Source organism: Musa acuminata, chromosome BXJ1-7 (assembly GCF_036884655.1).
Source record: "Musa acuminata AAA Group cultivar baxijiao chromosome BXJ1-7, Cavendish_Baxijiao_AAA, whole genome shotgun sequence".
Classification (NCBI taxonomy): Eukaryota; Viridiplantae; Streptophyta; class Magnoliopsida; order Zingiberales; family Musaceae; genus Musa; species Musa acuminata.
Genome location: NC_088333.1, coordinates 9,687,305 through 9,701,212, shown reverse-complemented (window position 1 = coordinate 9,701,212; position 13,908 = coordinate 9,687,305). Strand labels below are relative to the sequence as shown.

Here is a 13,908-nt window from a genome sequence, read left to right as displayed (position 1 = left end):
TTTAGTATACGTGATATGTTTTAGTAGACACTTAAGTTATGCAAGTGGGGACCCTTATAATATATGTTTAAAGATGATAGTATTATATTTTTGTCTTGAGCGAATGTATAGAATATATGTATTTTTTTGTCATAGGCAGATATATCATAAAAGGAAACTCTTTAGTTGCGTCCAGTGTTTTGAATTTTTTTTCCCAAACATATCATGTGTAACAGTGACGTTTTGATCATATTTGATGTTTCGGATACACACATATATATATATATATATATATATATATATATATATATAGGTCATATCATGCACTCGGAATGATTTATTATTTGATTTGAATGTATCATATAAAAGGGATATTTTGATCATATGCACGTCAAATATTTTTTTAATACATAACACGTAAACGAGACATTTCACTCGCATGAGGTGCTTTGGATGGACAGGCACAACATGATATTATGGTTCTATCGAATGCTTTAAATATAAATATAAATATTACATATATATATATATAATATAATATAATATCACGGAGACATCACAGACTTTTTTATTTTTATTTTTTTTCATCCGAACCATCTTACGTAAAGGTACGTTTTTTATTTTTATGTCCATCTATTACGAGTGGCCATTATAATCAGCTAAGCAGTCATCCAGAAAAATCAAAGTAACTCCCAGGGTGCAATAATCGATACCTCATTATACTAGGGGAAGAACACCTTTCACAAAAATTCATTGAATAGATCAATACACTCCAGTTATCGTTGTAATTGTTGTTTGTTTTTGTTCCCTTTTTTAGTTCCCCTCCATACTGTACTTTCCAGATTTATCGCACTTTTAAATGTCCTCCTCTCAAATTTAATCTAAATTTTTTACGAATAAAAAATTCATAATTTCGACATGCTAATCATTTTAATTGAATGTTTTTTAGTTTAAAGTAATATATGAATACAAATATGGCTGGGTCATAAAAAAGCTAATTTATAATTTCGAGCAATATATCAATCAAGGAAGAATTGAACCAAAAATGCTATCGGCAAATAGTATGTATGGGTTAACGGTTATACGAAGCATTGACGTACATCGGTACTTCTATCATCAATTTATACTTGCAGTGTTATGATTTTATTTTTCAATAAGAAGTAGAAGATTTGGCGTGGAAGAAAGTATGTGCTTTAAGATTGGTGCACTTGCATCAGGTGTCATCCATTTGGCCTCCATCGTATCCTTCACGAAAGGGGTCGTATAGACTTTTTATCCAACATACCAGTCCATCTTTGTACCGCTTTCCTGATCCGCCGTTCAGTGGGGAACGGGTTCGCGTGTACTCGTAGAGGCCCCGTTACGCTTACAGATATATCGATCTGGAGCTCTCCTACTCGGGAACCTTGCCTTCTCCCCGTTTCCACCGCTTGCGGTCCGTCCCGTTGTCGCCGGCGGGCTCCAGCTCCACCTCTCCGCTGCCCATCGGGGGACGACGCTGCCCTATCTCCCTCCTCTTCTCCCCGAGCTTGTTCCAAGCGGATCCTTCAAACCCTAATTCTTGATCTGTCACCGGGGCGTCAGCGGCTTCGACACGACGTGGAGGTCTATCCTTCCTTCGAACGTCGCAGCTGACGGATCTTCCCGACCCTCCACCGCAGGCTCGTCCTGTACCTCTGCAGGTAATCCTTGCCTTGTCTCTTCTTGTTGACTAAAAATGATCGAAGGAACATTCTTCATAGCATTTTTGGCATTCTATCATTATACGACATATACTTGTGTTTTATGTGTTTTTTGGTTTGCCATGTCTTAATTTTTTTGGTAGAAGAATTTTTTTTGTTCTAAGCACTATTTTAGTTACTTGGTGTCTAATCTTGTGGTCAATAAAAGTAAAAACCTACATGGACTTTTGTAATCAAAGTAGTCAATTCTTTTCTCATACTTGAATCATACTTATGGTTGGACTGTATTCCTTGATCAGTAATTTCTTTTGATAAGATAGTAAAATGGGTGATAATTGCACTCGAAATGATTTAAATTATTAAGGAAAGTATTTCTTGATACAATCTCTTGTTCTCAGTTTTATTTAGTTTCATGTATGGATAGATCAAAGCATAGCAAAGTCAGCGGGCTTCGAAGAAACCGTATTATTACTGTTATATAGGAGAGACGTTGCAAGTGTTGGCAAAAGTCCAACTTCCTCACATTGAACTTGTTATTTTGATTTATTTGTTTGGTTCACTTCTGTTCAACGGCAGGCATTTCAAGTGTTGGCTAACACATGATATGAGTGATGATTATGCTGAAGGTCTTGTTCAGATGTCATGACCCTAATGTATCCATTTGTTAGGCGTCACAGTGTTTTAGTTTTTTTTCTTGCACAATTCTTTGTTTTCTACCCTTATTTGCACTGTTTCTGCAGTCTTTTTTTTTTTGTTTAACTAAAGAATTTATACTTAGTAATTTTTTTTTGGATATCTTGTGTTGGTCCCATCACTTATAAGCTTCTTGCTATTTTCTTGTAGTGGGCATCAATATGTGCAAATATATCATAGGCACGTTGAAATAGAAGCAGTGGAAAAATTTCCAAATTGAAGATTGCGATCACTAGGATATGTGGACAAATGTATTTAGAATCGTAAGTCCTCCACTTGTTGCTCTAAATCTGATTTCTTATGCACCTTTTGTCACCATGCAATTCAAATAAGGCCTTCAAGACTGTTCTAGAAAACTGTTTCTAAGGTCAGGATTTTATATGCACCTTTTGTCACTCATGCAATTTAAATTAGACATATTTTAGTCATTGCTTTAGTATTTAACACTTGGCAAGAGTTAACCTTCTATGTGGTGCATTCTCACATATCTGTATACCACCTGTCTGTTTTGACCTTGGAGCAATTCCTGATGTTGGGTGTTAGTGCTAGAAATTGAAGTGCTGCAGTTTGCGAAGGTTTAAACCATGGGATTGATTAGTAAAGCTAACCTGGGTATACCTTGGAGCAATCCTAGAGGATATACCACGTGTCTCTCTCTTCTTTTTCTTCTCCTTTTTTACCGTATGCCTACATCAGTATGATGGAAAACTATATCATGTCTCTGCACTTTCATTTTCTTTTCAAGTGCCTGATAATCGATGCACAATTATAGGTTCTCGTATTGTTTCTTCTGCATGAACACATGGGTGAAAAGGTCTAGATGATAGGTTGCACACTACATGATGCAAATCTTTCATCTTCTTGCATCGCTCCTGGATGTAAGGGACAATTATATAGAGTGCCAGGGCTGATTGCTTGACCCAAGAATAGACTCCATCTCTAAGTCTACCTTCTCTGGAGGCCACTTCTTTGGCACCTCAAAGCACTGACATGCATAACCAACAAATATCCTGCACCTTTTACACTATATTAATTATTTAGATAAACTAACTATATCTTCAAGGCTCTTTGATCATATGGTTGAAGGAACCCTGTAACATTCCATGCTTACCTTGTTAGGTGTTGTGTTTACCTTTATTGCATATGCCTTACTTTTTCTCAGCTAACATTGTTCAGGAATTTTTTTCGTCCATGTGGTAACATAAGAACAAAGAATTACAACCAAAGGATTTTAGAATAATATGCCATCTCTAGAATGAACACAGTGCTTGCACTGCCTATGCACTTTAAGTCAAGGACTTGAGTTTTACTTGGAAATGTTAATAATATGCCAATGCCATATCACAATAGCTTCATGATGGCTGACACACACTAAAAATGCAGGACAAGGCTTGTTAACACATTTTCTCAATAGACATGTATCCTTCCACTGTTACCACTCTGATGTGACATGCCATTGCCGTCCCGATGCCCAATGCCTGGATCCTACTATCCTCATGATGCAACCATGAAGGCCTAGTTCAAGATGCTTGGTTATGGTTCAGGAAATGCTTGGAGTCAAGGACAAGATGGCCATACCATTAACTAAGCCAGAATTTGCAGGGACAGTCTTCTTAGTTGTTGGTTGAACATACTTCTGTTTTATGTGTTAGAAAAGATTTTTTGTCCAACCATACCAGCCTTACCGCGAATCAGTGTGGTATTGTACTAACTGTCCCAAGACATACCATACTGGTCTCTGTAGGTACATGTACATGGCCATGTGCTTTGTTGAAGGAACTTGCACTAATACCACAAACTTTCTTTCTTTTTTGCATCTTAGTTGGGCCTATATATAAGATAGATTATCATGTAATTTAAATGTAAGACACCTTGTCTAATATTTATCTTGTCTTTGCTAGCTTTTCTTTGGGTAAAACCTTGTCTAATGTTTATTTTCCATTTGTTAGCTCTGCTTTCTGCATCCAGAAGCTGGTTAATGTGATTCAATTGATTGATTGGATTCTCATGTTTTTAGATTGCTAATTCTAGTTTTTCTAGTGTAACACTCAGTATTTACTTTGTGCCTGGTCCCTTTGTTTTTTCTTTTCTCAAAGTTATGCTTCATTCTTTGTCCACCTATCGGGTCTTGAGTATACATGCTTCGGAGTTGGCATAGAACAAAGGTTTCAAATATTTGTTTGCTTATTTATTCAAGAGGAATTTCTCCTATATTGCAAAGATCGATAGGGTGCCAAGAAGATGCATTGAAGGGGAAGGTTCTTGTTTTATGCTTAATCGTGCTCTAGCTCTACACAGAATGGATATAGCTGAGCAACATATTATTTGTTGATTTTTGACCCAGGAGGAGGTCAAGACATGCATTTTACTGGTAGAGCTAGGATACTAATGTGTTGAGTGACATGAAGTAGTTATCCACTTATATTGATAATGCTTAAGATTTTATATAACTTAGTAGCCAAATTGAAATCCATTTCTATGATAATGCTTTAGATTTTATAAAATTTGAATCCAAAATGATATCCTTGGATTATTTCATAATATGGTGGAGAATTCTAGATTATATTTTTGCATTAGTTACTCTGATTGCCTTTTCCCTTCTTCTCTGCAGGGAGAACTTCAAGCTGTCTCGTGGTTTCAGTTTTTCCCTTGTGAAGCTGATTCGAACTCTCTATCTGAGAAGAGGTATAACTTATGATGAAGTTGTTATTTCATTAACAGACTCCTCTAAATGGTTGTTCTAGTAACTGATGCGTATCTCCTTTTGCTGCTTTACATTACTTTTTCCAGATTGAAAGCAGAACAGAAAGATGCTGCGACTCATTTGGTACTTTCGGCTCACCTGCAGCTCCAGAATGAAGGCTTTCTCAGCACATGGACTAATTCCTTTGTTGGTCCATGGGATCCATCTCAGGGTGCACACAATCCTGGTGGGTGTCTAACCATTGTCTCACTTTTCATGTATACATCCTGGATTGCGTTTTAAGGTTTTATGATGGTTTACAAAGGAGTTACTTGTGAACAGATGAGAAAATAAAACTCTGGCTTTTCCTTCCGGGTCGCCATTCTTCAGTAGTTGAAACTGCTCATGCTGCAATATCCAGATTGAGAGGTTTTGCAATTTATAGAAACTTCCTCATGTTTTTCCAAGTATCTTTATTTATTTTTGTGAGGTAGAGGAATGCATCATCCTTTATTTTTATGGAACTGATCAGTTTCTTTTTTTTGTAATATGTTCCTGTTCTGCTTGATAGTTGTTGGAAGTGGGATTTGGTTGGCACCTGGAGATTCAGAAGAGGTTGGAGTAGCATTAGCTCAGGCTTTAAGGAACTCCTTAGAAAGGTTCTTTTTCATTCTTGCTAGTTTTGTTTATTAAGCAGATATGCTTGTCAATATCATCTGATCTGTATTTTATTGGATTTAATAGATCTCTGAGGGAGCTTTCTTATGTGAGGTTTGGAGATGTTTTCACAAGATGCCATCCTTTGACATCAAATGTTAGGTATGTTATCCAAATGGCTGTTCTCTTTGGTATTATGAAATGATGATGAATCCACCTGCTAATCCATTTGCAATTGAACTTCTACCATGTTGGAAAATTTCTGGAATACATGCAAAATTCTTTTATGAGGCTAATTATAAGAAAGAAGACTACTTTCCTCTGAAATGCATAAGTATCTTTGTTCTTATCGGGAATCCTAATGGGTTTTGGTGCGTAACATGATCTTTCAAGAAAGAAGACTACTCACCCAAATTTTGTTTGGTCTGGTTGATGGCACCTATATGCTAATTTGAAAGCTTTTAAAGATAGCGAATCTTTTAAATACATGCTAATTTGGCCTATGAACTATGATTAATACTGAGATTGAAGCTTAAAGCACATGAACAAAGTGGGCTATATGATTTTTGGAGCATGTTTTGACTTTTGATGTTTTCAGATTTTCTTAAAAATGAGTGTACTCACAGCAAGTTTCTGTGGACTACTTTTACTTTATTTGTTTATACGTGAGCATTTCTGTTCTAAAAGGAGTAGAAGGTTACAAAGCAATTGATCAGATAGATCTTAGAAATGTAAAGTACTGTTTCATACCTTTTTTTTATCATTTAAGGTGGGTTTATCTTGTATAAGTATGTCCTGTGAGCTTCATGTAACATCATATGTTTTTAGCTTGTGATTTGTTTATAAGAACACTGAAAGAGTTGGAAGTTTGTTTAGGCTGGATATAATGCTGGTTTCTAATGCTGTATTCTCTCTAAGAATTTTTTTTCTTACAACTAACTTCTATATTAAGATGTTCATTACTTTTGTAGGAGACCACAGCCAACAATTGAGTTCACCTTTGCTGCTACTGAAGAAGCAATTTATGTTCATGCAGTAGTATCTGCAAAGTCTGTGAAATTCACAATATTATCATTTTGATTGATGATTTCCAGATTTCCTTTTTAGTTCTTATAAAGTTGGCGAAGGAACTTGTTTAATTTTTATCTGACGTGTTCTACAGGCATATTCGGGGGCTTTGCAGTAGTGACATGGAAAAATTGTTATGGCATTGCTCCTCTCACTCGATTAGAGATGGAATTCCAGGTACAATGTTTCTTCTGATGTGAAGCTTATGTGCTGTACCATCCCTATTTTATGAAATTGGCTGACCATGGATTTTATCATTTGATGGCTGATATCTTTTGAAAATCAACTCATCTTGGTGTGTAGGAAAAAAAGTTATACTAGAATTTTTTATGATTTTCACTATCATGTATGTGTCAGAGTCAACTGATCTTGGTCTGACGGTCAGACCATTATTATTATTAGTTTATGCATTTTAATTCTTGACTAATTATTTATTTATTTTGTGTTATTGATGGTCTCGCCATATCTACTTTTGCATTTTCTTTGAACGTAATGAAACATAAAAGACCATCTTAAACTTTTCCATGAAGAGTTGAAGACTACTTTTACCTAAGGACATCTCAATTATTTTGAGTTTTATGTTGTAGTTTTCTGAGTTGGGTTCAGCAAATCTTCGTCTGTTTTACCTTTGGCTAGGAGCTTTTATTAAAAGACAACGCTTGTGCAGATGAAAATATACTGATAGGTTAAAATTCATTTGTATTGGAAAGCTGTCCTGTCTAGTCCCGGGGTTTTTGTTTCAGCTTTTATGGTCAAGACAATAGAAGTGGTAGCCACATTATATCTGACCAATTGTCAAATATATTTTTTCCCCAAAAAGGAAGCTGTATATTACTGCAAATCTCTAGTAACAGTTACACCATGCTCCTCGTAGAACAAAAATGGGCCAACTCAGGTGGCTAATCTGACCTCCACAAACTAGAGGATTTAGAGCAAGGAGCAAAATGTGCTAACCATTTAGCACTATTGTTTCCCTCCCTAAACACATGGCAAAACACACATACTTGAAGTCTCAAAATAAGTCCAAATACATTTTAAACAGTTTAATAATCTCCATGGAGGAGGTTCATCCTTGTTAAGGAACTTGATAATCAACTCAGCATCAGATTCAATCACCATTTTGGAGTCCCCCTCCTCAATCACAAGCTCTATCTCACGCTTGATTGCAATCAACTCAGATTTCCAATATGTGCTTTCTGATAGATATTGTAGCCTACCATCATGCATGTCCCCACCCTCTTTCTAAGAAGGAACCCCTGCTCCACTATTGCCATCCTGCACATTAAATGCACCATCCAAATTAAGCTTAACCCATCCACACTTGGGTTTAGCCCAGGTTACAAGTAATTGATTTTGCCCCAAACATCCCTCAAACATAATTAAAGGCTTACATCATGACATAAGCACGAAAGCTTTGCACATGATGGAGAAAGATGATCCCTTAAGTCTATTGAAGGTGGCCTCACTGCAGGCCTTCCAAATCAACCAAATGCAATAGGCAATCAAGGCTCTCAATAGCCAACGACTGGTTTTAGTATGGCTCTCCTGGTGGTAGGGAGCCTGCAATGAAGCAGCTTCCAAAAAAAACCTTGACTCTAGAGAGGATGGGAACCCTCCATACCCTCACCCAACACACCTCACTCTAACCAATGTCACTAGATGAACCCCTCAGAAACCTATAAGAAGATGTAACTGATGGTTGCCCTTTGAGGTTAGCCTTCCATATCCTTCTATCATCACAGGACTAAAAGAAATATTAATCCTTGTAACCAAAGGTCCAGTCCCTGACCCAAACAAGTGCAGTATCATATCCTTATCGCATGAGTAGTTTTTAGTCAAACTAGAAACCACAACATTTTCAAAATTGAAATCCATGTTTAAAAACGTTGGCTTCAATGAAATAGGAACATCAAACAACCAGTTATCATGCATCACATTAGTAGAAACACCATCACAGATGATAAAAGAGTAACCCTCACGGAGAAAATGAACAGCTCGGAGAAACAGGCACCAACACTAACTAACGTGAGAAGAATTAACATGCTTCCAAGGGGAGATAATGCCGTATTTAGCAGGAACAACTTTGACCCAAAGATTGGACCCCCACCATAGAAACTCTTTTAATTTGAAGAGCAAGGCTAGTAGTGGCCAAATCATGAATACCTAAACCACCATCTTGTTTGGGGAGAGTAGCAGTGTCCCATGAAATCAGATGAAGGCCCTTAGTATTATCAAATTTCTGCCATAAGAGTCCTTAATACGCTGTTCCTCGCGGTGAAACACTTTCTTGGGCATCCAAGACACATTTAAAACATGAGAAGGGGTGACATTTAAAACAGAGTTTATGAAGGTGATCCTACCAGCCTGGGATAATTTAGAACCATTCCAAGAACCAATCTTACCATTAAGGCTTTGAGACTTACCATCAAAGGTCGATATGGGAATTCTACGAGGACTGATTATAGTATCAAGGTATTTGAAAGGAAAATTCCCCTCTTTGACATTAAAGAAAGAGTAGATATCATGTCTCATATTGGCTCTCATGCTGTGAGGAATGAAACATCTCAGTTTTACCAAGATTAATGCGCTGATTCGTAAGAGTCTCATAAACCTTGAAAATATCCTTAATGGTTTTACAAGTTCTTCTATTAACCCTAAAATACACCAAAATATCATCCGCATACATAAGATGTGAGATAGAGATCCGATTTTTAAATTTGAATAGGGTTAACAACTTATCATCGACAACCTTATGAAACTGACAAGAAAGGATTTGGGCCACAATGATATAAAGATATGGGGATAATGGGTCCCCTTGACAGATACCTCTATTGCTCCTGAGATATCTAGAGTCCTCACCATTAATAAGACACGAAAATATAGGAATAGAAATACAAGCTTTAATCCAAGACACAAATTGCATCGGCAATTTCAAAAGAGTAAAGAGTGCGAAGGATGGTATCCCAAGAAAGGTGGTCGCAGGCTTTTTGAAGTTCAATCTTAAACATAACAAAAAGATTCTTGCCCTTCGAATCAAACATAGAATGAGCCACTTCTTGAGCAATCAAAATATTGTCATAAACACTCCTCATGAGGAAACCCGATTGCTCAATACCAATCAAATTATTTAGGAGAGGTTTGATACAAGAAGCCAAAAGCTTAGACAGAATCCTATACACCACATTATATAGAGAAATGGGCCAAAAATCCAAAATTCTCCTTGGATTGGAACATTTAGGGATGAAGACAAGGAAGGTTTGAACCCAATCAATTGACAAAAAGGCATGAATATGGAACTGGTCGAAAGCCTCAACAAGATGATCTCCTATTGTATCCCGATGTTACCTATAAAACTCAACCATGTACCCATCAGAAACATATTCATAAGAAATAGTCTCAGGTTGATAAATGCACTGTTGGTCAGTCGGAATACTATGAATAAAATTCCTCCTATGCCTAACAGTAATCTAATTGTGGTAATACCTCATATTCCTATTCCCGTGCTGAATTCATTTACACTTAAGCCTTGACCCAGCTCATCAGGTTAATCTGCCTCATGACTGGAGCAGGAAACAAATCTTGTTGCTACTTGACCTCATGGAAAAACAACCAGATATACTCAGTGCTGGAGATTGGAGCAACACTAGATAGGCATCCCCCTTTCTTGTTCTCTTTTGTGTTTCTTTTCTTGTTTCTGAATTAGATCTATTGGCATTCTTGTGTTGGAAAGTTATCAGCATGGCAGGCTTTGGTGGACACAATGCACAAAGCAGCGGTTGACAAAGGGGATTTGCTGCTGAAGTAAAAAAACCTTTATTTCACATATTAATACAAATTAACCCAAACTATCAGAGCTGAAGTTGCCTAACCATTCATGTGATAATGTATATGTACAGAAGTACAGCTGTGTAAGTACGTGTAGTCACACATGAATAAATTTGTGTCTAACGCCCTCTATCTCTGGACTAAGATTGATAGAGAGGCCCCATTCTTGAATAAGTTGGGTGAGTGCTGCAACATTTGTTTGTTTCTTGGATTCAAAATACTTTTGATTACCCCGATATAAGAACTTCAGGTATCAGGTACTTCATGTTTTCATTATTCATTTATTTTTGTTTAAACATGTGAATCATAAACAGTGTTGCAGGATTGTGTTCAATGTTATTTCTGATGATCTGATAAGCTCAAAATATTCTTCCATCTTTTACTGTTTCCTATGATTTATACTATTGTCTCCTATTCTGCAAGTTTAAACTTGTTAATTGTGGCAGCTATTGTTGCCCCTACTGGCATGCGGGGTAGGCTTACTGGTTGTTGTCCTAGTGATCTTGTGAAGCAAGTTTACAGCAGGTATTAGGTTCTTGCTTCCTTTCTGATGTGTCTTTATTGCTTTCATGTTTATGGAAGATGAAGACTTATATGGTAGTGGTCCAAAGATTTCCTTTCAGTGTAATAGTTCCTTTTGTTCTCTCTTTTTTTTCTTTCCGCCTCTTCCTTCGCCACTTTAAGCTCAAGTAATGTGTTAATTGTTATGCTAAGCGAGTGAAACCGTTGCTCCATTTCTCGTACACTTTATAATATTAAGTTTACCCCTAGAGTATAGACCAATGTTTTCATCCTCTTTCCCTAGTATTGTGGCATGTCATCTGGCCAACTCTCTGCAGCTTATTTTAAAAGCATCAATCACCAATATGTACGAGTTACTTGAACATGTTATATTGATATTCTTAAAAATAGGCTGATATTCTTAAAATTAAGTTGATAACTAATGCAAGATCTTTGTCTATCTCTCCTCATGTGACTAATACCCATTGCCTCAGTTTCTAACTTCTGTTCTTATATGTACAAAATAATTAAATAAGCAGACCCCATTATTATAATGCAAATATTGGTAAAAAGCAGAAGTCTAAAATTTGTAAACATGGTTGTCCTAGAAAATTGAAAATATTTTTAACTATATAAACCTTTAAAACTAGAATTTATTAACTAATTAACTAATAAAATTTGAAATGCTTTTGTTTTATTTTTTTAAACATGCAGAATTTCATGATTATAGAATATTTAATTATATAGGTAAAATCAGATATGGATTAAAAAATTATAGTAATATTATGCATACTATTTATTTGGAAATTTGAATATTTTCTAATTTTCTTTTTGCTATTAATACTTTTATTTTTTTTACCAAAAATAATTATCTGTTTCAATGTTTCCTTTTTTATTAATAATGATTGATGCCTGTCTCTCTATTTTTTTAAAACATTGATATGCATTGAAGTTCAAATATTTGCCTAGTTTGACAAGGCCTCATATAGTATACCACTGATCAAGGACAAGCCATATCACGAGTGGCTGTTGTTAATGACCAGTTGGGTGTTTTTGCCGCAGATATTTATATGTGGTTTTGACTTTTGACATGATGCTACACCTTGTGACAAGACCTTGTTTTGTTGGCATATTTATATGCAATGCATGGTTAACATGAGGAGAGTTAAAATTAATATGGGCTTGCCCTTCATCGATTCTAGGACTGAAGATATTAAATACATGTGTAAAAGGTTTGGAGATTCCTATGCAAAATGTGTAGGCCAGCGTATTGTGATTGACCATACTCAGTGGTGCATGATGTTTTGCTACCACCACACGGGCACTCGATTAATTGTCTGATATGGTCTTCCAAATTTAAACCGTGAAGCTTGATCCAACTTAAATACATAGCTAAGTTGTATTTTTAATATTTGTCATAACAAGGTATCATAACCTCAATTTCAGATAACAGGAAATTGTCAGAGCCAAAATATTTTGTTAGTAACTTAAGCCCTTGCACGATAGTCATTAAGAGTCAGAAAGTCCCCATCTTTGTCATAGACAAGCAAAAATTTGAGCAAGTATGATGAAAACCTTTTCAAGTTTTGTCTAAGATGGGGAGCTTTTGGTAGAAAAGATGGATTATGGAGTTTTTATTTTAACTTCTAGTTAGCTATGTGAATTTTCTACCAATGGATGGAATTGTGTAATGAAAAAAAAGTTTGAACATAATGCACCCCTCTTCGAGCCCTTTTCTAAGGATGGAAAGTAATAAATTTCATAACACCTTGATTATCCAGTATTTGCCAATTAATATGTGATTTAGTATTAAAACCCTATTACCTTGGTAATAGAATTATGACCAAGTATTTATTTGTGGTTTCTGAAAGTATGGCTTATCTTCTTTGTCAGCAAGCTGAAGGGGTCAAATGGGATCGCAATTGGAATGCCATCCCATATGGTTCAATCTTCTAATTGCCAACTGAGAGGGCAAAGATGTTATGTTGAAGTCACTTTTGACTGCCATTCTGACATTGTTATGGGATCGAATAATAAGCAAAATACCAATGAATCCCATGTGCACAATGAAGAGCCCCATCTTATAGCAGTTGGGAAAGTCCAGAAGAAGCATGGGGTTGATCACCTTCCAGTTCTTGAAAGAACATTCATATATCGAGCAGAAGCTGTGGTGATCCCTATGATGCATAGAGCCTTTGCTAGATCTTTCAACAAGAGGTTCTTCTTTTAAAAATACATTTTATCTATATGAAGTTCGCTTTTGTTTTTTGTCATCTTCTTCATTTTGCAGTCTCTGGTTACAAAATTGGGTGGGAACATCACTATCTGAGATGTGGCCTTTATGGAACTTCTCTGATTCCTCTCAACCTGAGCTCTGGTTAGTTTTATGTTCCAGTGGTCTCTTTTGAACCTGTTTAGCACATTAATTCATGTGCTCAAGCATATCTGCAAAATTTTTACTCCCAAATTGTTCTAATGAATTTCTTGTTCTTAGTATTCTAATAAATTTCTTTTTCATTGTTTTTCTAAATTATTTTTGTGTTAGTATGGCAAGGTTTTATGTATTTGGATGACATAAAGGTGGCCTATTGTAGTATGTTTATGCTATTTTTACAATCATAGTATCCACCTCTTCTTAATATGATTAGATTTGACTTCTTTTTGCAAAGCAGAGCTGAATGACTAGAACTAGTAAATGTCAGGTAGGTTAAATAAATTTCAAAAATGCTAGTTGAACCTTTTTTAAGATCATTGGAGATTGTAAGATTTCCCTTTTGCTTTGCATGAATTTTAGGTTAATATATATTACATTGTCTCAAA

General features: G+C 35.9%; 1 protein-coding gene across 3 annotated transcripts in view; it reads left to right on the top strand.

The window, feature by feature from the left end:
• The first annotated feature begins 1,292 nt into the window (after positions 1 to 1,292).
• The window catches only part of LOC135678704 (mediator of RNA polymerase II transcription subunit 13-like), a 35,071-nt gene continuing 22,455 nt past the window's right edge, over positions 1,293 to 13,908 (top strand). For all 3 annotated transcript variants that reach the window (XM_065191795.1, XM_065191796.1, XM_065191797.1), the window contains exons 1-12: positions 1,293 to 1,661; positions 2,505 to 2,617; positions 4,966 to 5,039; positions 5,145 to 5,284; positions 5,380 to 5,466; positions 5,609 to 5,696; positions 5,782 to 5,856; positions 6,666 to 6,743; positions 6,857 to 6,939; positions 11,034 to 11,112; positions 12,982 to 13,305; positions 13,379 to 13,465. In XM_065191795.1, coding sequence (XP_065047867.1) covers positions 2,594 to 2,617; positions 4,966 to 5,039; positions 5,145 to 5,284; positions 5,380 to 5,466; positions 5,609 to 5,696; positions 5,782 to 5,856; positions 6,666 to 6,743; positions 6,857 to 6,939; positions 11,034 to 11,112; positions 12,982 to 13,305; positions 13,379 to 13,465 — 1,139 coding nt within the window. In that variant the 5' untranslated portion in view covers positions 1,293 to 1,661; positions 2,505 to 2,593. The remainder of the gene's footprint in view (positions 1,662 to 2,504; positions 2,618 to 4,965; positions 5,040 to 5,144; positions 5,285 to 5,379; positions 5,467 to 5,608; positions 5,697 to 5,781; positions 5,857 to 6,665; positions 6,744 to 6,856; positions 6,940 to 11,033; positions 11,113 to 12,981; positions 13,306 to 13,378; positions 13,466 to 13,908) is intronic.